General features: G+C 45.0%; 1 protein-coding gene across 1 annotated transcript in view; it reads right to left on the bottom strand.

The window, feature by feature from the left end:
- The window catches only part of SLC2A13 (solute carrier family 2 member 13), a 134,308-nt gene extending 125,750 nt beyond the window's left edge, over positions 1-8,558 (bottom strand). Inside the window, exon 1 of the mRNA XM_077338196.1 lies at positions 7,672-8,558. Within this exon, the coding sequence (XP_077194311.1) occupies positions 7,672-8,236 (565 nt within the window). The 5' untranslated portion in view covers positions 8,237-8,558. The remainder of the gene's footprint in view (positions 1-7,671) is intronic.
- Between the last annotated feature and the right edge of the window lie 17,052 nt (positions 8,559-25,610).

Here is a 25,610-nt window from a genome sequence, read left to right as displayed (position 1 = left end):
GTTGTTGTTGTTATGTGCGAAGTCGTGTCCGACCCATCGCGACCCCATGGACAATGATCCTCCAGGCCTTCCTGTCCTCTACCATTCCCTGGAGTCCTTTTAAGTTTGCACCTACTGCTTCAGTGACTCCATCCATCCACCTCATTCTCTGTCGTCCCCTTCTTCTTTTGCCCTCGATCACTCCCAGCATTAGGCTCTTCTCCAGGGAGTCCTTCCTTCTCATGAGGTGGCCAAAGTATTTGAGTTTCATCTTCAGGATCTGGCCTTCTAAGGAGCAGTCCGGCCTTATCTCCTCTAGGACTGACCGGTTTGTTCGCCTTGCAGTCCAAGGGACTCGCAAGAGTCTTCTCCAGCACCAGAGTTCAAAAGCCTCAATTCTTTGACGCTCGGCCTTCCTTATGGTCCAACTTTCGCAGCCATACATTGCAACTGGGAATACCATAGCCTTGACTAAACGCACTTTTGTTGGTAGGGTGATGTCTCTGCTTTTTAGGATGCTGTCTAGATTTGCCATAGCTTTCCTCCCTAGGAGCAAGCGTCTTTTAATTTCTTTGCTGCAGTCCCCATCTGCAGTGATCTTGGAGCCGAGGAAAATAAAATCTGTCACTATCTCCATTTCTTCCCCATCTATTTGCCAGGAATTGAGAGGGCCTGCTGCCATGATCTTTGTTTTCTTGATGTTGAGTTTCAAGCCAACTTTTGCACTCTCCTCCTTCACCCGCATCAACAGGCTCTTTAGTTCCTCTTCACTTTCTGCCATTAGAGTTGTATCATCTGCATATCTGAGGTTGTTGATATTTCTCCCTGCAATCTTGATCCCAATTTGTGACTCCTCTAATCCCGCCTTTCTCATGATGTGCTCCGCATACAAGTTAAATAGGCAAGGCGACAGTATACAGCCTTGCCGAACTCCTTTCTCAATTTTGAACCAATCCGTGATTCCATGTTCAGTTCTCACTGTTGCTTCTTGACCTGCATATAAATTTCTCAAGAGACAAATAAGATGCTCTGGTATTCCCATCTCTTTAAGAACTTGCCACAATTTGTTGTGCTCCACACAATCAAAGGCTTTAGCATAGTCAATGAAGCAGAAGTAGACGTTCTTCTGGAACTCCCTAGCTTTTTCCATGATCCAGCGTATGTTGGCAATTTGATCTCTAGTTCCTCTACCTCTTCGAAATCCTGCCTGTACTTCTGGAAGTTCTCGGTCCACATATTGCTGGAGCCTAGCTTGTAGGATTTTGAGCATAACTTTGCTAGCATGAGAAATGAGTGCAATGGTGCGGTAGTTTGAACATTCTTTGGCATTGCCCTTCTTTGGGATTGGAATGTAAACTGACCTTTTCCAATCCTGTGGCCATTGCTGAGTTTTCCAAATTTGCTGGCATATTGAGTGTAGCACTTTTACTGCATCGTCCTTTAAGATTTTGAATAGTTCAACTGGAATGCTGTCACCACCACTAGCTTTATTGTTGCTCAGACTTCCTAAGGCCCATTTGACTTCACATTCCAGGATGTCTGGCTCCAGGTCAGTAACTACCCCACTGTGGTCATCAGGGATGTTAAGCTCGCTCTTGTATAGTTCTTCTGTATAATTTTGCCACCTTTGCTTAATCTCTTCTGCTTCTGTGAGGTCCCTACCATTTTGGTCCCTTATCATACCCATCTTTGCATGAAACATTCTCTTCATATCTCCAATTTTCTTGAAAAGATCTCTGGTCCTCCCCATTCTATTGTTTTCTTCTATTTGTTTGCACTGTTCATTTAAGAAGGCATTCTTATCTCTTCTAGCTTTTCTCTGGAATTCTGCATTCAATTGGGTGTATCTTTCTCTTTCTCCCTTGCCTTTCACTTCCCTTCTCTCCTTAGCTATTTGTAAAGCTTCCTCAGACAGCCATTTTGATTCCTTGCATTTCTTTTTCTTTGGGATGGTTTTAGTTGCTACCTCTTGTACAATGTCGCGAACCTCCGTCCATAGTTCTTCAGGCACTCTGTCTATCAGATCTAATTCCTTAAATCTATTTGTCACCTCTACTGTATATTCGTCGGGGATATGATTTAGTTCGTACCTGAGTGGCCTAGTGCTTTTCCCTACTTTCTTCAATTTAAGCCTAAATTTTGCAACAAGAAGCTCATGATCTGAACCACAATCAGCTCCTGGTCTTGTTTTTATTGCCTGTATAGAACTTTTCCATCTTTGGCTGCAGAGTACATAGTCAATCTGATTTCTGTGTTGACCGTCTGGTGATGTCCATGTGTAGAGTCGTCTCTTGGGTTGTTGGAAAAGAGTGTTTGCTATGACCATTGTATTCTCTTGACAAAATTCTACCAGCCTGTGCCCTGCTTCATTTTGTACTCCAAGGCCAAACTTGCCTGTTATCCCAGTTATCTTTTGGCTTCCTACTTTAGCATTCCAATCCCCCATGATGATAAGCACATCATTTTTTGGCGTTGCTTCTATAAGGTGTTGTAGGGCTTCATAGAACTGATCAACTTCATCCTCTTCAGCAGCAGTGGTTGGGGCATAGACCTGGATCACTGTGATGTTGAATGGTTTGCCTTGGATTCGAACTGAGATCATTCTGTCATTTTGGGGATTGTATCCCAAGACTGCTTTTCCTACTCTCTTATTGATTATGAAGGCTACTCCATTTCTTCTGCGAGATTCTTGTCCACAGTAGTATACCTGATGGTCATCTGAATTAAATTCACCCATTCCTGTCCATTTTAGTTCACTGATTCCTAAAATGTCGATGTTCAGTCTTCTCATTTCTTGTTTAACCACGTCCAGCTTGCCTTGATTCATGGATCTGACATTCCAGGTTCCTATGGAATAAAAATCTTTACAGCATCGGACTGTCTTTTCGCCACCAGTTACTTCCACAACTGAGCGTCCTTTCGGCTTTGGCCCAGTCGCTTCATTCATTCTGGCGCTACTCGTACTAGCCGTCTGCTCATCCCCAGTAGCATATTGGACACCTTCCGACCTGAGGGTCTCATCTTCCGGTGTCATATCGTTATGCCTATTGGAACTGTCCATAGAGTTTTCATGGCAAAGATACTGGAGTGGTTTGCCATTGCCTTCTCCAGTGGATCACCTTTTGTCAGAGCTCTCAGCTATGACCTGTCCGTCTTGGGTGGTCCTGCACGGCATAGCTCATAGCTTCACTGAGCTACGCAAGCCCCCTTGCCACAACAAGGCAGCGATCCTTGAAGGGGGTGACCATTTCTTAGTAAAATTCAAATAGCATCTTCAGTGATTCGTGTTGTTAACTGGTCACCATGCTTATGTTGGTTATCTTTAAATAAAAATTCCATAGCAAATCATGGCCTTTTGAAGGATAGCCAAGTTCTCATCTCACTCTACTCACACTAAGTACCTTCAGGAAACTATTCTCTCCCCATCTAAAATATTTGACAGCCATTTGATGTAGCATGTAAGAGTATTAGACTAGGAACTGGAATGCCTGAGGGCAAAATCCCACTCAGCCACAAAGTTTACTTGGTGAGTCGGTTGCATCTCCCCTGCTCAATCTACCTCACACAGTGACAGTGAGAATAAAATTAGTGGATTTTGTACACTATCCTAAGCTCCTTGGAAACAAATGAACTAGATTCCTTACAGCAGATACAACATTCCTTCTGTTTCTACTACCGCCAAGCACCTTACACTATAGTTCTGTGGCCCCTGAATCCTGCCCTTAAAGGTGATCAGCAGCATATAAGAAAACTACTGTGATTTTTTTGGCATTTTGGTTACCCAACCAATCCCTGCCTCAGAATCTTTCTGCAGGCAGCTTCCTTCCCCTCCTCCCTGGCAAAAATAATTCTGCTTTGCCAGTGCCCCAAGGACTGTAGCAACAATAAGAATATGCTGCCACTGCGAGACTGCAAACTTGCCCACACCAGCAAGGAAAAATCAGCTTCCATAACAGTATATACACGCTCACCTTGTTCTGACAATCTTAGCTTCATCTTCCCCTTCTATCTTTTCTATCCACACTCATTTTTAACTCAGTTTAAGAGCAAGAGGGGGAAAAACATGCTTTGGAAGACATGTATTTAAAAAACAAGAAATACAAAATTTGGCCCTGAAATGGAAAAATGAAACTATTCCAATTATACGGGAGTAGTATGATTTTGAGTAGCCTCTTGTAAAATGTTACTGTAAGAACTGAAACACTAATGATGTCTTCCCATAGAACATGGGAGAAAAGAAGATATTCTAAGTTTAAAAGAAAAGGGAAATGTTAGTATTTTGGTAAACACCCCTCGCCTAAACATGCAAGTCTCTATGAGGTAGCTTTCAACATTTTTAAAGGAAGTTATCATAAGGTAAGTCATTCAATGCTGCAGCAAAAAAGCAGACTAAATTACTAATTAAGATACTGATGTTAATGAACCTACAGGTCTCCTAAAGGCAGAATAGAATGGACAACAGAGCATTCTAAAATACAACAGCAGTACAAAAACAGGACAGCTGATAAAAATACACAGGGCGCAGAGCTTTCTTAAAGCTCTCGAAAATAAGAATGTCTTCATCTTGCACCTAAATATCATAAATTCAGTACCAGGTGAGCTACTGTGGCGAAAGAGTCTAGCCACCTACTGATGGTGCTCAGCCATGTAGTCTCTGAAACAAAAGGCCTCCAGTGGCTGTTCCTATATGCCCAGAATGATGTGATTATACAAGTTAAAGAATTCAAGAGGAACAAAGGGTATCAAGTGACAGCAAGGGATTTCAGTGTGAAGAATAGTACAGGAATCCGAAGGACATCATATGCATTGCCTTTTCCCATGCCACCAACCCCAGTAGCAGCATCCTGTACCTCAGAGCAGTGGTCCCCAACCTGCGGGCCGCGGCCAGGTGCCGGGCCGCAAAGGCCATGGCACCGGGCCGCGGCTCCCTCTCCCCGCCCCGCCCCCGCAGTAAAAAACTTCCCAGGCCGCAAGCTTGCGGCCCGGGAAGCTTCTTACTGCGGGAGGCGGGGAGAGGGAATCAGGGCCGGGCCGCGCCCGCTCGGCCCGATCCGCGGGCGCGGCCCGTGGGCGCGGCCCGATCCGTGGGCGCGGCTCGCGGGCGCGGCTCGGGTGCGGCCCGATCCGCGGGCGCGGCGTGGGCGCGGCCCGCGGGCGCGGCCCGATCCGCGGGCGTGGCCCGCGGGGGCGCGGTCCGCGGGGGCGCGGCCCGATGCCCTGCCGGTCCCCAGCCTCGGAAAGGTTGGGGACCACTGCCTCAGAGGGCTAGGTACAGAACCAAACCTGCATGCCTCCATTTGACACATGCACAGGCTTTGCCTGTGCCTCCTGCCAACATACCGCAGCCACAGAGCTTGGAATACCCACAACAGCCAGTTACTTCAGCCATGAAAAGTCTTCAACAATTCTTTGCACAAAATTCAAACATATTCAAAGCCAGTGATCCTAAACATATTTGTTTGGAAATCAGATCTTCTCAGAACTAATAGTTCAAATACACACTCAGTCACTACCAGCCTAATTAGTTTTACAGAACTGTTAGTAACTGGGAGTCAAGCAAGATTCCTGGAACTCAGAGGCAGACCAGGATAAAACCTCAGTTCTAATGGATTCACATCCCTACAAATGTTAACACTTTTTCCAAAAGCAGGGGGAGAGAAGCGACAAAAAAGAAGAAATGTATTTCCTGCACTCATTCATGGATCAACTAAATTCATGAAGTTTAAGGGATTTCATGGTATGATACTGTATACCAAAACAAAGGCAGCTATTAGAGAGACTATTTCACAGCCACGTGAATGTTCAACTGCATCAAAATAAGGGTGCTTTTCAATATGCTACAGCAAATGCAATCCAAGAGGAGTGCTGTTCACATGCTCTCTGTTTTTGTTTGCTCACAAATCCACATATTAACTGTCAAGGCAGTGACAGCAGTTGTTCAGATGAAGGGACAATTTTAAAGAGGCCATGGTGTTTCTTTACCATAGACTGCACAATCATAGTTATTATTCAAGACTCCTGAGTCAATAAACCCTCCTACACACATTGCCAGAAAGGTATGAAAGACCACTGCCACTTTCAAGCAGCAATAGTCAAATACATTTTGCAAACTAAGCAGAGTAAGAAGTCTAGTGCTAAAGGACCAACCAGGGGCAACCAAGGTGGTTTGGGTTATTCCAAATGGAATTTCTAAACAGCTCAAAGTTACCAGAATATGGCAAGTATGACAAATTTTCCTGAAGAACCATGACAAGTGTAATGACAAAGTTTAGTTCTTAAAAAAATACATGTAAAATCCTGACTGTGTGACTGTAAATTTGCCTTCCAATTGCAAAGGAAAGAGGCCAACATTTTGCTAGTAAAGACCGGCATTGTGTGTTCAGGTCACAATTCCTAGAGTTCACTAGCTTATATTTTTGTTGCTTAAAATCACATTACAGCAAAGGTTGAGGTGAAACAAAAAAAATGTGAAAAACAACTTTGAGAGTTTGAAGTAGTGACAAGAACAGAGGAAATGCAGATAGAATTTGAGCAATTTCTAATTTACAAACCTATTGATTACTTACTTCATTTTTACTCCAACTTTTCTCCCCAATAGGGAGCCTAAAACAGCTTACACCAGCCTTTCTCAACTTTTTTATAGTTGAGAAACACCCAAAACATTCTTCAGGCTTCAAAAAAAACCCTTGCAATCATATACAATATGGTGTGTATAACCCCACCTGGGGCCCCTCCCCTTCCTACCCCCTCCAGGCTTATAATTGGCCATTTTGGGAAGGGGTAGGGGGGTAAACATGATCATATATGGTCTTTTCACCAGATAAATTAATTAACTCCCATCCATAATTTTTTACATATTTTTAAAATTTGTTAAATATCAGGTGATATGGCCATATATGTTCATGTCGACCTGCCTCCCCCCTCCCAAAATGACTAATGAGGGGCCTGGAGGGGGTGGGAATAAAAGGAGCCCTGGGGATGCATGTATATAGCTATGCTTCCCCATCACATTCTGCATGATTGAGATGCTTCTGGGGGTTTCAAAGCCCAAAGCATGTTTCAGGGGTTTCTCAACAGTAAAAAAAAAAAAAAAAAAAAAGAGTTGAGAAAGACTGGTTTATATCTTCAGAAAATACATTAGGTGTTCAGTGTCCTCCCGCCCCTGAAAGACTAATGATATTTTAACAGGTCATAAATTTTCATAGACAAGAAAACCCTTTCCTCAGGACAGGCTGGAATGAAATCCTGTCTGTTCTTAAAACTTTTTAGTTCTTTTAACCCATATGTTACTTATGTCTGTTCATATGTACTTTGGGGACAATTGACAGCTTCAGGTGGACTGCACTAAAATTGGAAAAGTCAAGTCCAGGCCCACCTGAAACCAGATGTCATAAACTTTCCAGCGGCCGCGCTTCCTTGTCCTCAACTCCCCCTGGCTGGGGAAGCTGAACTCTCTGCCAGCACGCCTAGGGACTTGAGCAAAGCCTACTGGATGTTTAAACAGCCACAGTGGCGGCAACTCGGCACACCCACCGCAAAGGGACTGGGACAGAAAGCCCGAGCTCCAGCCGGCGAGGAGAACTGGCGGCGGGCAGAGCAGGAGGCAAAGAACGCGGGAGGAAAGTTTGCCGCGGCGGCGGCTACTCGGGCCGGCGCGCGCGAAACTTCTTCCTGGGGGCGGGCCCCACTCACCTATGCCGAGCCCCACCACGATGCGGCCCCCCAGCAGGGTCTCCTTGTTCTGGGCGGCGGCCAGCAAAGCCGCGCCGGCCGTGAAGATGCAGCTGGCCAGGAGGATGCAGGCTCTGCGGCCGCAGCAGCCGTTGAGCACCCCGCCGGCCAGCGCCGAGAGGGCGGCGGCGCCCACCGTGCTGGAGACCAGGAGCTCCTGCCAGAAAGCGTCCAGGTGGAGCTCCTTCTTGAGGAGCAGGAGGGCGCCGGACACCACGCCGGTGTCATAGCCGAAGAGGAAGCCGCCCAGCGCAGAGAAGACCGACACCACGTAGACGAAGGCCGGCGTCTCGTCCTGCTGGAACTGGCGCCGAGCCGCCCGCTCCAGGTCCGCGCAGCCGCCACCGGACGCCGCTTGACTGTTGAGGCTGGAGCAGGACTCGGCGGCGGCGATGAGACTCCGCTCGCCCAGGCTGGCCGTGTCGGGCGCCGCCGCCGCCGCCGCCTGCTGCTGCCGGCGACGCTTCTCCCCCATCAGGTTGCTCAGGCTCCGCAGGGTGTACTCCGCATTGGCCTTGCGGGACATGGAGCAGCCTCCGCCGCCGCTTCCACCTCGCTCTGCGGCCTCTGGCGGCGGGGATGGGGAAGAGCCGCTTCCCGGGCGGGGAACACAGCGTCGCTCGGAGCGGCAGACGGGCTAGGAGTGCTTCGCCTGGCAGCCGCCGCTCATCGCCCTCCGACTGAGGCCAGCCCACTCGGCCCGAGGCGGCGGCGGCGGCGGCTGCTGACGACGACTGTCGCCTCCCCTCGCGCCCGACTCCGCCAGGCCGGCGAGAGGAAGGCGGAAATAATGTCAACCTCGCCGCGGCGGACACCTCAAGCGGGCTCTGGCCTAACGCGGAGCCGAGCTGGGTGGGCAGGAGGCGTGACTAAAACGTAGAGGATGGGCGGAACAGAACCGGGTTTGCCCCCTTTTTAAAAATTGTATTTTGACGGGGTGGGCAGCCTTCCTGCTTTGCTTTTCCACAGATTCAGCGCAGGCGGGGGATGGAGAAGGAGGTCTTGTGAGCACGCATATTAAACACCAGAGAAGCCCCCCCCCCCAAAAAAAATGTTAACTGACATACTAGTTATCCAACCTAAATCTGCTGCTGCTGCAGATTAAGATGAATGCGACCTCTGGATTTATAAGTGTAAAATTAAAAAACAAAATATCTGATTTGGAGCTATGCCTGTCACATTTTTACCCTGACCCTTTTTCCAGGTCACTATTCGCTACTATGGTATAGTGTCAGACTAGGCTCTCTCAGCCCAACCCACCTCACATGATTATTATATATAGAGAGGTAGAAGGCAAGGTATAATGTCTGGGTGGTGGGTTGTCATAGACAGAGAGGTCATCAAGGGGCAGCTGGCTGTAATGGATGTTTTCAAGGCCATTTTGGTGCAGGAGCCAGTTTGCTGTAGTGGTTAGGAGTGCAGACTTCTAATCTGGCATGCCGGGTTCAATTCTGCGCTCCCCCACATGCAGCCAGCTGGGCTCGCCACAGCACTGATAAAATTGTTCTGACCCACCAGTGATATCAGGGCTCTGTCAGCCTCACCTACCTCACAGGGTGTCTGTTGTGGGGAGAGGAAAGGGAAGGCAACTGTAAGCCACTTTGCTTACAGGTAGAGAAAAGCGGCATATAAGAACCAACTCTTCTTCTTCAAATTCCCTGGATGGGATAGTGTACACCCAAGAGTGCTCAAAGAACTTTGTGGAGAGCTTGTGGAACCCTTGTCCATCATCTTCAGGAACTCTTGGAGGATTGGAGAGGAGTCCAGAAGACGGAAGAAGAGGGAATGTTATCCCAATCTTCAAAAAAGGGAGGAGAGATGAGCTGGGAAACTACACGCCAGTTGCAGGACTAAGAATAGAGCAGATTTTAAAGGGGGCAATCTGCAAACCTGAAGGACAATTTGTTGATCCAGGGAAGTCAGCCCGGATTTGTCTCCAAAAGGTCCTACCATGACAGCCTGGTTTCCTTCTTTGACTGAGTGATGGATTTACTAGATTGCGGAAACTCAGTTGATGTTGTTTACCTGGATTTCAGTAAGGGTTTTGACAAGATTCCCCATGATGCTTTGATGGGTAAACTGGGACCATTTCCACACATTTCCACACTGAAATTTGCCATATGAGACACAGACCCAAATAGCCCCCACACTTGGCAATCCCTGCAGCAAATGTTAACTGACATACTAGTTATCTGGTTTTCATTTTTTTTTAAGTAGAGTCTATTTTGGGGTTGTTCAGTATGGAAATATGTGCATTTTTTTTGCAGCACCTACCATTTTGTGTGTTTGGGCACACTCTTTTCCTCATTGCAGTATATTGGCACACAGCCTACACTTTAAATCCACCATTTTCTCCAGGGCAACTGATCTCTGTAGGCTAGAGATTAGTTGTAATTTCAGGAGATCTCCAGGCCCCACCTGGAGGTTGTCAACTTTAATGGTGGGCTTAGAGGTTGTCTCCAGGCCTCACCTGGAGGTTGTCAGCTTTACTGGTGGGCTGAGAGAGTATGCCTATCACAAAGTCACCCCATGAGTTTGTTTACCTGTTACCACCTCGCAGAAATTCAGGGCAGTATGAACTTGGTAGGAGCCCAACAGCCTGATCCTCAGCAAGATCAAGCCTGAAGCACTGTTACCTCTTCATCCTACCACTTCCACAAAGGAGATCAAGACTGTTCCATTTATTTATTTATTATATTTATATATCACCCTCCTGTTCACATGAAACAGGAACAATACAGATAACTCAGTTCAACAATAATACAGTGATAATGGCAAGCAACATAACAACAATAGAATAATATGGAGAACATTAAATTAATGCATACTGATAGCCCAGTGGATTGGGCAGAACTGCAGTGGGTGCCATAGGGAAGTGGTAGTTCAGGTTGACCTCAATCAAATGCCTGGCAGAGGAGCTCCCATTTGCTGGCCCTGCAGAACTGTTCACGTCCTGTAAGGGCCCTGATCTCCTCTGGGAGCTAGTTCCAACAGGTGGGGGCCAGGATGGAGAAAGTTCTAGCCCTGGTTGAGGTCAAGCAAACTTCCTTGGGGCCAGGGATCACCAGGAAGTTGGAGGTGCTGGAGCGTAAGGCTCTTTGAGGAGTGTAAGCAGAGAGGTGATCCCTCAGGTACGCTGGGCCCAGATCACGTATGGCCTTAAAGGTGATAACCAGAACCTTAAGTCTGATCCGGAATTCAACTGGAAGCCAATGCAGCTGTTTGAGGATGTGCTGGATGTGGGACCTCTGAGGTGTTGCTGTGAGGACCATGGCATCCTGGACCAGTTCCAGATCAAAGTTAAGGGCAGGCCTGCATAGAGCGAGTTGCAGAAGTCCAGTCTAGAGATGACTGTCACGTGGGTCACTGTGGCTAGATGTTCTGGGGCCAAGTAGGGCACTAGTAGTTTGGCTTGGTGAAGGTGGTGAAGGTGGTAGAATGCCAGCTGTGCCCACCATCGTGATCTGAGCCTCCATTGGGAGGGAGGCATCAAGAATCACACCCAGGTTCCTGGTGGACTGGGCCACTGATAACTGCACTCCATCCAGGTTAGGTAGGTGCGCTACCTTGGACCCTTCCTGCCAACCACAGGACCTCTGTCTTTGAAGGGTTGAGCTTCAGCCACCCCGTTACTGCTTCCAGACAGCTGGGCTAATGTTTCTGGGGGAGAGTCAGGTCGGCTGTCCTTCAGGAAGAAGAGCTGGGTGTCATCAGCATATTGATGGCAACCCAGCCCTCTCCCTCATTTTATCCTCACAGCAACAAGCCTGTGAGCTGGGTTAGAATGCGAGAAAGTGGGGTTGGTCCAAGATCACCTAGTCAGTGAAATGTTCTCACAGCCTAACCCACCTCACAGTGTTGTGAGATCAAATGGTGGGCAAGAGAATTATGTATGCTGCTGTGAGTCCCCCCTGAGGAAAAGGGCAATATATAAATCAAGTAAATTAATTAATCTGGTTGTTTGCCTAGCCAGGCCATACTTGGGGGGCGGGGGCGGGGGCGGGGGCGGGGGCGGGGGCGGGGGCGGGGGCGGGGGCTCAGTGGCCAGGGCTCTGTACAATAAAAGCCACCTTGTGCCTTTCTTCACCATTGCCTGTCAGCTCTCTTCAGATGAAGGGAGAGCAGAGTCAGTCGCAGTTTTTGGTGTTTTTTTTTCCCCAGAATAATAAGAGTGCTCTAACCTAAACAGCACAAGTTTCCTCGATTTTGTCAGATCCCAGAAGTGAAGCAGGTTTGGCCCTGGCTAGTATTTGAATGAGAAACAAGACAGTCCAAGGTTTTGCTACATAGAGGCAAGCAATGGCACGCCACCTCTGGACATCTCCTGCATCAGAAACACTATGGATTTACCATCAACTGCAACTTTATAGCAACGGAGGGGTTGGGTGGCAGAGATTTAATTGGAGTAGCAGTATTTGGGAGGAATCCTTTCCCATTCTCCACACCAATGTTCATTGCCTACTAAACTCACCCCTGCCTGGCTAGATATAGTTATGTGCAGCATTTGGGGGTGGGGGGAGCTTCTTATCAGAAAAAACAGCCCATACACAGGAAAAGACTAAATACAGTCTATGCCCTGTCAGTGTTCCAGTACAATGTTCAGCCTAACATGGCTGCATTTCAGGAAAAAAATCAGGTCAGTAGGGTTCTTCTCACTCTCCTGCAACTTATTCACTTTGGCTCTTAGAGAAAGTAGAGGTAAGTTCAACATTAGCAAATCAGGGGGCACCCTGCATCTGTGCCCTGGGAATGGGATTGGTCGGGATCTCTGTAAGGGCAGATGCACCTGTTGTTTTTTTTAATTGGGCTGCTGTCTACAAAACCTAATGCCACCATAAATCTTTCTGCAGCTTTATTTGTTCTGGCTTTTCCATTCTGCAGAACTGAAAAATGAAATTTTCTGATGTTGCACTGCCTGCAAATTAAGACTGCAATTGAATTAGAGTGGCCACTGATGGAACTCCAGAATACAGGGCAGATGGGGGGGGGGAGCCTAGATTAGCTGAGGGCAGATGATTTAGTGGTGAGTTTCTGTGCCTATGTGAGTTCTGTGGGGCTAAATTAGGAATAGAACCTGCAAGACCAGTTAATAACATTCTTAACTTGTACAATTCTACAATTCTAGAGAGCGAGAACTGAGTGACTTAGCATGTTCAGCTCTCATTTATACCAGAATTAAACTACGTTGTTCTTAAAGGAGCCACTGGACTCAAACTTTGTTCTCACATTTCTTTGTTAACTCCTTTATTTGTATGCTGATTTGTCACTACAGGTTTTACCAAATATGTTGATCCAATATCAACTATATAGCTCAGTTACTTATGCATCTTGATTCTAATTAGCCTTTCCTGGTAACTAACCCCCCCTCTCTACCTCAGCGGTTCTCCTGGGGGGTGGGGGGGCGATTGACCGGGACAAGGCGGCAGAAGTGGCTAGCAGCAGTGCCACGGGGCTGGCCTTCTCCGCACCGCCTTGAAGATCTCTGCATCTTTGTGAGTATATATAAGATGTATAATACAATCATAATTTGGAATTTAAATTAAATTACATATTAAAAGTGTTAAAATGATTAAGAGTTAAAAACAATAACAGCATTCTAGTTCCCGGCCCACAGGAGGTTTGCCTGGACTCAACCAGGGCCAGGGCTTTTTCAGTCCTGGCCCTGACCTGGTAGAATTTGGTCGGCAGAATTGCTGAGAGCCCAGCAGGAGCTTTCACAGTTCTGCAGGTCTTTGGCTGAGGACAGGGTGTAGAAGATCAGAGGGCCCCTCCATAGACTCATACACCTACATAGTTATGTATATGTCAGTTCATCTGTGTCAGGCATCTGAGACCACCCTTGAGACACTGGGTATGTGAGAGGTTGTTTTTTTTTGGGGGGGGGGGAGTTTTATGCCACCAGGGTTTTTACTAACTGTGGGTTTCAATTGAGGAGTTATGCTTTTATGTGGGTATTATGCTCCATGACTGTAACCCGACACAAGATGGTTTCTGCTAGCAGCGGGAAACAAATCTAATAAATAAATAAGATAAATAAGTATTCAGTACTCAGCAGCTCAACTCCCAAGGCCCTTTCTAGTTCCATTCGAGGCAGACTACATACTGGGTGTCTTGTAATGAGTGGTAAGATAGTGGATGGTGAAGTAGATGGCAGAATGAATGGGTGGGGACCACTAGATGATAACATATCACCAGCCACAACCAAATGTCTGCTAAAAGCACTCCCGTCTGGCTGGCTCTGCAGAATTCTGCTAATTCCAACAGGGCCCAGATGTGTTTTGGGAGCTCATTCCACCAGGTAGGGGCCAAGACAGAAAATGCCAGCATGCTTTCAAACAGCAAGGCAGATACCATCAGTACCCCCAAGCTTTTAACCTGCTCTGCAACAGCCAGTGTCATTCCATCTAGAACAAGTGGATTCAGTGCCAATATCAGCCTTCCCATCCAGCATTACCTCTGCCTTGTTTGGATTCAGCTTCAGTTTGTTCTTCCTTGGCTACTTTGGCAACATCATCCTTTTAAAACCTTAACTGAGATAATCAGTCCTTTTAAAGGAACTCAGGTGGCAGTCCTCCTAAAGACACTTTCCAGGGAGTAAACCCCATTGAATATCATAGGAATTCAAAGCAGATATCCTTATGATTGTTCCTTGAGAGTGCAATGTCATACACAGTTACCCAGGCAAACCCAGTTAAAACCAGTAGTTTTCCATTTGGTGTAAGTCTGCATAGGATTGCACTGTGACTAGACAAGTAACAAAAATGGAGCACGAGTCAGGGCCTATGCATGTAAGTCCTACTGAATCAACGGGATTTACTTTCAAGGAAGTGGGCCAAGGATTGCAAATATACTTTAAGATAAACAAAAATCATTTCCATTTATTCAAGTAATATTTTAGATGTTTTCTGTAAATATTTATTTATTTATTTATTTACTTATTTATTTATTATATTTATATACCGCCCTCCCCGGGGGCTCTGGGCGGTTTACATAATAACATAAGAACAATACATGGAACAGTCTATAAAACATTTGAATATCCGTGCAATAATAACTGATAATTGTAAACATATAACATTATAATTGTATAACCAATAAACAATTGTATAACCAATTGTATAACCAATAAAATTGTATAACCAATGTTGCAACATACAAACAGGTCCAGAGTGTATAGGTGGTGTTCTGAGGGGGGGGGCAGGAAGCAGGGGCCCTTTGGTCGTTGTTGGTTATATCTGGTCTCAACCAAATGCCTGGCGGAAGAGCTCCTCCTTGCAGGCCCTGCAGAACTGTTTAAGCTCCGTCTGATTGATTGAGCTTAATATTAAATTGAGTAATAATAATTAAAAACTGATTTTTTAAAAATACAATCTGGATATTTGAAATACACTGAAAATCATCTGCTATCTGGCCATATTTTTTGTGCAACTGCTAGAGATGTTGCACCTCCTAGTGGCTGGAAATGTTATTAACAAATTACAAAAGTTAAAAAAAAACCCTTGTACTTTTCTTCCAATAGTCTGTCTGTGGCTCTATATAGCAAAAGGGCCATCTAGGATGGAGATTACTGGGTATTTCCACTGTCGTTTCAATCTGAAGAATTCAGCTGCTGCTTAGAAAGAGAGCCAGTGTGATGTTGCGGTTAGAGTGTGGGACTAAGATGTGGGAGACCCTGGTTCCAATTCCTTCCCTGCCATGGAAGCTCAGTGGATGACCTTGGACTAGCCACACATGCTCAGCCTAACCTACCTCTCTCAGCTGTTGTGAGAACAAAATGGAGGAGAGGTGAATTATGTCAGTCACTTTGGGGCCCCACTGAGGAGAATTGTAAAGTATAAATTAAGTAAATAATTTTTGTCTTATTAGTTATGTCCAGTTTAGCATCAGAAAGGGGATGTTCCACAAGGAAGGAATCAGGCCGGAGATTTCCGTGTGTGGGGACTGCCAGATATTAAAAGAGGCATTCTGTTACCGACAGGCTGTCCCAGAAGTTTCCTCCATTCAATTGCCACTCTACTGCACACCGAGGGCCCATTTGTGTTATCTGTTTTGCTTGGCTCAAATAATGTCACTGTTTGTACCGTTTTGTTACGTTGAAATATTAATGTGGCTTTGGCTATTTGGTTTTTGAAGTGGAACTCGTTCCTTTGGCCCACTGCGAGACTGTTTTACATTTTGAGTACCTGGCTTCTGGGGCCGGATCCATTTCTCCCAATTGGACAGAAAGCAAATTGCGCACTAAAAGCTGTAACCCTGCCCATCATTTACCCCAGATAATTCAATATGAATCAGAGGCTACAATATTATGTGCATTTACTTCCATGTCAGCCCCATCAAATACAAGGGAACTTCCTTATAAAAAATATGATAGCAGCTGCTCTGGATCAGACCAGTAGTTCTTCTGGTCCTACAGAGGTGGCATCAAAAGGCCTACAAGAAGGCCATAGTGTGCCTATTGTGGCCTCTCCAGCCCTAGTATTGAGAGTTAATCTTTCTGAACGTGGAGGGTCCATTTTATCACCCTAGTATCCACTAATTATCCTCCATGTGTTTATCAAATTCCCTTGTAAAGCAATCTAAACTAATAGACATCACTACATCCAAGGCACTGAATTCCACAAATATGTATCTCTTCAAGTGAAGACATGTTCTTTTGTCCTGAATCTACTGCTTATCAGTATGATTGGGTGCTCACAAATTCTAGTATTATGGAAGAGAGCAAAAAAATATCTCCTTTTTCCACATCATGCACAATTTTATAAACCTCTTATTACATTTCTCCCTACCCTTCTATTCTCAAAACTGGGGAGTGAAAGCCCAAACATCTTACCCTTTTCTCACAGGGAAGGTGCCCCAGCTTTTGTGTTGGTTACTGTTTTGTGCACCTTTTCTAGCAGTAACAATATCCTTTTTGAAACATACCGGTATTGTTTACCATATTCCACTATATGCGAAGGCTTAGTATTATCAACAATAGATGCTGTATCCTAAAAAGATAGATTAGAGAAATGCTAATAATTTCTTGATGTAAGTGCAATCACTAGCAACTGGTGGCATTATTTTTAAAAAGAAATTAGCTATTACCTTTCCGTTCCTGGAATGTTAGTTTCACAGAAACAGTGCCATATGCTCACGGTTCAGATAATGTGCCCTTTTTCTCATTAGCTGGGAGTGTCCTATAGAGAATAAATACTTATAAAAGCAATAAAAACAAATGAAAATCAATAATGATAATAGACACAACAACATTGGCCAGTACCACAATGCCTGCGCAGCCACAGCCTTTTGGAAATGGTATGTCCTCTTTGAAAAGCTGCAAAAATGGAACTGGGCATTCTCAAGTAGCTCTAGCTCATGGCTAGCCACTCATGACTGAGGGGCCATGTGTACAGCAGTCAGGGGGACTCTGCTTAGGCATGCCTGTTTGCTCACTGGGGGAAGGGAGTCACTGGGTGTGTATGAGTGTGCTTGTGTGTCTTTTGCTTGTATAGCTCCTGTTTAGATTGTGGGTTGTGGAGGGAAACTGTCTCCATGGATACCATGTCTAGGCAGCTCTGGTCTAGAGGATGGGTGAGTGCTTCCAGCCATGCTGAGGATGAATTCTGGCATTCCTGGCCACGATCTCCACAGAGCTGCCCAAGGGAATCGTCACTATTGTCCACCAACAGCACGTTTCCAGTGGCTGTAAGGGTTGCCGTTTCTGCACTGGTTATTCCTTCAGTGTTTTGGACACAGTACTGCCCAGCATGCCCAGATAAATGCTGTTGTCATTCCAGCTGAATTGGCAGATCAGTTTGCCCATAAGAAATTGACCTATGAAGCATTTTAGAGGATCTGTGCCTTTGTAAATCCCTTAAGCCTTTGTTTATGAGTTTGTATTATGAAGCAGTACACAGTACATTGACACCAAGTTTTAATTTCCTGGATAGAGTTGCTGTTGTTAGCTAGTGGTGAAAAACCATTAAGAACAGAAAGATCCCTGATGCTGTTCCAGAGCATCAAATTCTTTTTTTTCTAAAAAGTACAGCTATTCAATAAGACTTAAAACATGCCAGTCCTAGGAAGTTAATACTAGGAAGATTCCATTTTTGCAGCAGGTAGTACAGGATTAACAAATAATTGTTGTGCAATTATTGTACTTACCAAAATAAAACAACTAAGTAAAAACACTATGGCCACTTACCAAAATCTTTTCCTTCATATGTACACAAAGGTGGACAATGTATTCTTGTGATAATACCAGGGCCAGCCCTGGTTTAAACAGCATCTTGGGTGAAACACGTCAAACTCTCTGCCAAAGAATGAAAACCCTGTAGGGGAACACTTCAACCTTCCAAGATATTCAATAAGGGACCTAAAGAAGCTGTTTTATCACAAAGGAACTTCAAGAACAGACTAGAAAGGGAGATCTCAGAAATCAAAGTTATTACAATACTCAAAACAATGGAATGCCCTGGACTCAACAAGGACAAAGGTTTCTTATCTCACTACATATGCTAATCTCATTAAACTCTTATATCCATGTTCCTTACAATCCTTTCTTCTTTTATTTTATTTGGAACAATGTGACTGTAATGTGATGTAAGTAGTATATAATGTAATTCAGAATCTGTCTGGTCTCAGGACAAAATAGTAAACGGAGCACCTTGTCACTTGTGGGTATGCTTCCATGCTTGGGTGGAGACTGAGAGGGCAAGCAATTAGTCTCTTTTAATTATTTCTTTTCACAACTGGGAAAGTGTCTGCCATTAATTACTAACCTTGACATTTTTATTTTTCCAATATTTTTGTGACCTACAGCTGAACTCAAAAGGACTGGATTATCTGTCGTAGCAAAGAAATATCATACTGCATAATTTGGACATTATGACACAGTTTACTAATTTGACACTTATTTACATCTGTACTTTTATGATCCTTGTTCCACTTTGTTTGAGGAAAAGTGCATGCACTCGAAAGCTCAGGTTTTGAATAAATCTTTGTTGGTCTTAAAAGGTGCCGTTGGAATCAAATTTTGTCAGATTAGAAGCCACCACTCTTAGCCACGACACCATGCGGTAGCACTTCCTTTTCCAGGCAGGCTGGGGGGTGGGGGCAGTGTTCTAGGGTTGCCTTTTTATTTTTATTTTTTTGGGGGGGTGTCCTGCCTCTTTGGGGCTCCCTTTTAATGCTGAAAATATCCACTTTTGGGGTTGGAAGATCATGACTGTGCCAGAAGACTGAAGGAGAGCAAGTGTTATCCCAGTCTTCAAAGCATGGAGGAGAGATGGCCCAAAAAACTACAGGCCAGTGAATCTGACCTTAGTTGCAGGGAAGATAACAGAGCAGATTTTAAAGGGGGGTGATCTGCAAACATCTGAAGGACAATTTGTTGATCCAGGAAAGTCAGAGTATTACACACAAGATATTCAAGTTTGTCCCTTTAATTTAAAAACATCTGATATGGAGTTATGCCTGTCACATTTTTATCCTGACCCCTTTCCCAAGTTTAGGGCTATCAGTGGATACTAGCTACTATGGTATAGACTAGACTCTTTCAGCCCAATTTATCATACAGTGTTTTTATTATTTATCTAGGAATGGTAGAAAGCAAGGTATAGTGTCTGGGTCACGGCTTGACACAGGCAGAAAAGGGTTCAAGAGGCAGCTGGCTGTACTGACCCAGAAGCTGTGCACCCCAGAGTGCTCAAAGAACTTTATGAAGAGCTTGTGGAACCTTTGTCCATCATCTTTAGGACTTGTTGGAAATTGGAAGACTGTAGGCTGGATTTCCAGATGGTTAGGTAGATAGAGATCTGGCTAGAAAACTGCACCCAAAGAATAGCTGCCAGTGGTATTTCATCAGATTGGAAAGAGGTTAGCAGTGGGGCGAGACAGGGTCTGGTACTTTTCAACATTTTTATCAGTTATCTGGATGAGGGAATTAAGTTTGCAGATGACACCAAAGAGATAGAGTTTGAGATCTGAACATGCTGGAAAAGAGGGCAAAAGAAAACTAGATGCAATTCAGTAAGGAGAAGTGTAGAGATCTACATCTCGGTTATAAAAATGAGAAGCATGCATACTGGATGGGAGATACACTTCAGGGTAGCAGTGTGTGTGAATGAAATCTTGGGGTGCTTTCAGACTGTTAGCTAAATATGAGCAGACAGTAGGATGCAGCAGTAAAGAAGGTGAAGTCTTGGGCTGTATCCACAGACACATCACATCAAAATCACAAGATATCATAGTCCCACTGTAGACCACATTGGAAGACCGCATCTGGAGTATTGTGCGCCATTTTGGAGGTGTCACTTTGAAAAGGATTTAGAAGTTGCAGAGGAAAGCGATAAGGATGATCTGGGGCCTATAGAGGAAAGGCTGAGGGATCTGGGGGCATTTTTGCACATTAACTAATAGTGTCAGGCCTGCGGAATGGCAAAGCATGAAACTGTATCGCACCTCCCAGACTCTCCTCACCTTTTTCCTGTCTCGCCTTTGTCTGCCATCTTTTCATGGGTCTTACGCTCCTCATCTGCTTCTGGAAAAGGCAGAAGAAAGCAACATGCCTTATACGCATTGCACTTCTGCCTGTCAATCAATCCAGGCAACCAATCCCCTTTCTCTATATTTTGAAGCCGTTTAAAGGTCCCACAATGCCCATTAACACGGTGGTCCTCAACCCCCGTTCGGCGGCCCGGTACCGGGCTGTGAAGGCCTCTGCCAGCGGCCGTGCCTGCCTCCCCCCCGCAGCGAGAAGCTTGCCAAGGCCGCGAGCGAAAATGCGCATGCAGGGCAACTCTGTGCGAGCGTATTAGCGCCATCTGGTGGCAAAAATGCGCATGTGTGGCAACTGCGTGTGCGCGGCACCCGGGCCACCGGTTCTCCCCAACCCCCGGAGGTGGTCCTCGACCAGAAGAAGGTTGGGGACCGCTGCATTAACACACACACACACACACACACACACACACACATACATGTATGAGAAAGAGAACCAGGGAGGAGGGGCTCGCCCATTCATTCCCCTGCAAACCCAGTCCCCTTTGAAATCTCAGTTTCAGCTTAGGCTTCCCCTCCCCACCCCTCAGCACAAGAAAGACATGGGGCCGTTCCGCATTCGTCCAAAATAGCACAATGGTTACTAATTGAAATCGCTACAGTTTTGCTGTTATGCACAATGTCGTTGACAATCTGCAACACTCCTGAAACCGATCTGTAAAAAGCGCTTCCTTGTAGCGCTTTCAGGGAAATCCCAAAAAGTGGATTCACCCTCCGGAAAGCGCTGCACTCCTGCAACCAATCTGCAACACTAGCGGGAAAATTCTGTGCGTTACCATTGTTGCGGTTTCTGCAAAGTCCCTTCCCCTGGCTCTCTCCTCTGATCTTCCGGCGAAACGATCGCCATTTTTTTTTCTCCGAGCGAGCGGAGCTCAACGCACCAGCAAGCCTTCGTTTACCCAGTGAGGTTTCCCTGGCTGCAGTCCCTCTGTTTAAAGTCACTAAGCACAAGCAACACAGAAGCCCGTTTACTGGTTTATTTTCCCTTTATTTTTCACACTGTTTTCAGCCGAAAATCGCCCCCGTGAGGGGGGGGTGATTTTTTTTTTCACTCGGGGGGAGCGTGGCAACGATGAAACGGCAGCTCAAACACCACCTGCTAGCTGGATGGGTCTCTCTGTTGCAACGAATCAATGCAGATTCGTTGCAACGGGTGTGTTGTTTTTTTTTAAAAAAACTTCCTTAAAGGGAAAGGGGCTGTTTGGGAGCATGATAACGGCCGCCCATTGGCTGCTTGATGGCCAGGGGTGGGACACAGCTCGGCAATAGCACTTCCTGGCTAGCGATTTTTGCCGAGACCGGAACCCTGTGGGAAACGATAGAAACGCAACTGGATTCCACTACAAAGGCAGGTATGCATAACAACAAATTCCACTATTTAAAATGGCGATTTTTCGTCCCACAAACAATTTGCAACATGGATCCCGGTGAGGAATGGCCCATGGTGTAACACTGTCAAAATCCCCCTCCTCAGGTCAGCCATGCCTGGATCACGGCATCTTCGGTGTCATCAATGGCGTGGACAGGCAAGAGCTTCACTTCCCCTGGGAATTGACCCAACTTCTGTTTTTTTAAAAGCCAGGATCCTGGAGGGGGGGGGGTGAGTGAGAAGAAGCCCTCTCCCCTTATTCAAGCCCCGATCCCCGCCTGATCTCCCACACAATAAAACATGGATGGCTCGGGGGGGAAGTTTTTAAAAAGAGGAGCGAGTCTTTTATTCATGACAGCTCCTGAGGAAAGAATAACCCAGGCTCTGAAGGGCAGCAATTTTTTTCTCTGCATCTGGAAAGAGATTTTATTTTTTTTAGGGTGGTAAATCCACTTTTGTGATTCCCAAAGAAGTGCTTTAAAATGGAGGCTATAGTGACACTGGATGTGGCAATGTCATGTGAGGGGGCCAGAATATTCAGTTTTCATTCAATTGGCATGACACTACGTTTAATGGGTGCAGAAAAGCCCTGGGAAGGTTCAGTCTGGAGGAGGTTAAGAGGGGACATGATTACTGTCTTTAAGTATTTGAAAGGTTGTCACTTGGAGGAGAGAAAGGAGTGGTTCCTGTTGGCAGCAGAGGATAAGATCCACAGTAATGGTTTTTAAACTACTGGTAGAATTATATCAGGAAAAAAATGATACCAGTTAAATATTGGGGGGGGGTACTCAGAGTAGTTCACCCGTGAAATTGGCTTCCTGAAGAAGAAGAAGAAGAAGAAGAAGAAGAAGAAGAAGAAGAAGAAGAAGAAGAAGAAGAAGAAGAAGAAGAAGAAGAAGAAGAAGAAGAAGAAGAAGAAGAAGAAGAAGAAGAAGAAGAAGAAGAGTTGGTTCTTATATGCCGCTTTTCTCTACCCGAAGGAGGTGCAAAGTGGCTTACAGTCACTTTCCTTTTCCTCTCCCCACAATAGACACCCTGTGAGGTGGGTGAGGCTGAGAGAGGTGGTGAGCTCTCCCACCCTGGCAGTCTTTAAGTAGCAGCTGGACAGATACTTATCATGGATGCTTTAGATCAGGGGTGGCCAAACTGTGGCTCTCCCGATGTCCATGGACTACAATTCCCATGACCCCTGACAGAGATGTGTGTGCATGTACATTCATTCAGAAAAGCCTTAAAAACATGTGGAGCACGATGCACAATAACTTGACCACCAAGTCCTATTGATTATGGGATTATTTTTAATGAGGCATAGATCACATTCAAGGCCTCCCTGATTTATGGATGATGAGATTCGTTTGCCAGTTCTTCGCAAAACCACATATTGGCAGGGGATCATGAGATTTGTAGTCTATGGAGAGCTACAGTTTGGTCCCTGCTTTAGGTTGATCCTGCACTGAGCAGGGGTTTGGACTAGATGACCTGTATAGCTCCTTCCAGCTCTATGATTCTAGGAATATTCCTAGTTAGTAGCAATTATCACAGCTTAAATAATAAGGATATTTTATTTTCAGATTAAAATGAGATTTGTCATAGTGATCACTTATTTGAAGTAGTCCACTGGGAAATATCCTCACCTGCTCAGTAATGCAAGCTAGCAGTATTACAACAGAAAATTAGCTACTTCAAGGACATTCTTGAGGCCCTCTCAATTTAAGAGGGAGTTTGTGAATTCTCTTCTCTGAGGTCCTCAGCTTTTCCTGCTGCTCTTTTCCAGTCTCAATTGAGAGCTCCAGTTCCCACTCCCCCCTTTTTTTTCTGCCTCAGCTGTTTCCCTGCAGAACTGTGAAGACTTGTGTCTCACCTGTATGTGACTGCTAGTGCATGTCAGTGCCTGGCAAAGTCCTGATTCTACTTACTCATGTTTTCTTGCTGTTTGTTTTCTACTGTACCCCATTGCAATGTGCACTGTGTTAATCATACATGAAGTAAAATATATTATTTGATCATCCAGTCCCTGTTCATTAAACATTTCCTACCCAAAGACTGATGTGGAACACATCTACTAGCACACTCCCAAAAATGGAAATGATATAATAAAGTGATTTATTATATTTAATTTGGATCTGTGTCATGGAATTTTTTTTTCTCAGGGTCCATATTGGTCTTGGCAGCTCTTATTTTTGTAAGCTCAAATTGTTTTTACCGCCATTTTTAGTGTCAAGTGGTTGTTTTGTATTTGATTCATTTTAAATGTTTCCCAGCTGCTTGCCACACAAGTGTTGACTGAAATTTTTGTCAAACAGGTTTGATAGTGTAGAGTCCCCAACACTCCAGTCCTGGAAAACACTCCATTTATGGAAATGAAAAGCTCTTTATTAGTCAACTGAGGAATAGTCTCCCTTTAGGAAAAACAAAAATCCAAAATGGAAGAGAGCACATAGGCTCTCATTAAGAATTCTGATTACACTGCAATCACATGGGCAATTATGTAGTTACTTCCAGTTCAACCCTCAAAGTCTTCTGTAAGGATCCCCTTGTCATGTCATGCACAGTTCTTGAGCTGGTGTGAAGGGACAGTGTCTGGGGGGGAGGTAAATATGGTCCTCAAGAGTGTCACTTTTATTATGAATGACTAAAACATCTTCTATTCGGTTATCTATGGTCAGTTCATTTGGCTTGAAACACTATGTTAGAAATATGACTAACATGTTAGAAAAATGACTTTGTTCTTTGGTTACTTGGATACATTCATATTTATGTGAAATACAAATATTTTTAAATGAAAGAAACAAGCTAAGAAACCTGGAGTCACCTAGAGTTGCCATCTGTGGGTTGGGAAATACCTGGAGATTGGGGGTGTGAAGCCTGGGGAGGGTGGGGTTTGGGGAGCAGAGGGACCTCAGTAGGGTATCATGTTATGGAGTCCACCCTCCAAAGCAGCCATTTTCTCCAGGGGAACCTAATTATGTTGCCTGCTCATGCACAGAAGAATTTCAAAAAAGAAATTGGCTAAAGAGCAGTGCTGAACCTGAAATCCTATCTGCCTACTTGGTTGGACTTTACATTTGAAGCCAAAAACCTTGCAAACTCCAAACCTGAATTGCAATGATGGGCTCGAAGGCACTACAACTACCTTAAGGTGCTTTTGCCTTGGCACTGCTAAATGCCTCTCCATCCTGGAAACCAGCACAAAAGGTGAGAAAGAGCCCTAGAGGAGAACTGAAAGCTAACTTTGTAGTACTTTAAACTTCTCCACGACTTGAAAAAAGGCAGGGAGGAAATTAGCTTTATTTGGAATCAGCTATACTGGTAGTCGTCAGATTCTGTGATCTCTATTCAGTTTTAAAATAATAATTTTTAAATACCAGTAAGGTATTTCCTAGGATTTTTTGTGCTTGGATACCACTGAATGTATATCCCTACAATTCAGTGATTAACCTAAACCAATTACATGTGGGTGTGTAACGGAAGACAGTGATTTTTTTTTAAACTGACTATTGTTAAAATTATGAAGCTATGGTATATAGCCACATATTACCATTCAACTTTATAGTAATTTTCCCCCTTGTTCTTACATTTGAAAATATAAAATACATTCATAGCACTGGGTGAGTAGGGGAAATGTCACATGTGGCTTCAAACCTAACAAGCAGCAACCAAATTTCTTACGTCCAGTTTACAACTAGACATACAGTTATGGCAGCAAACAATTCCATACCCCATTGGCTGGAAAGACCCAGACAGCTCTGCTCTGCTTGCCTCCAATAGAGGGCTATTATAGCTTGGAGGCACAAGTTCTCTGATTGCTATGGTGGGGGATATAATCAGGCTGCCTGTTATCACATGAGTCCCCAGGGGGGGAAAAACAGTTCTGCCAGAAAATAGCAGGGAGCAAGCATGTGTCAGAATGACCTTTATGTTCTGTGTGTCAAATTTTAAAAAAAGACTCCAATACTTCAAAAAGGCTTAATGGAAGGAACACGGTATTCTTCAG

This window comes from Paroedura picta, chromosome 5 (genome assembly GCF_049243985.1).
Source record: "Paroedura picta isolate Pp20150507F chromosome 5, Ppicta_v3.0, whole genome shotgun sequence".
NCBI classification, from domain to species: Eukaryota; Metazoa; Chordata; class Lepidosauria; order Squamata; family Gekkonidae; genus Paroedura; species Paroedura picta.
The sequence above is the reverse complement of the archived record's forward strand: the minus strand, read 5'-3'. Positions and strand labels throughout refer to the sequence as shown.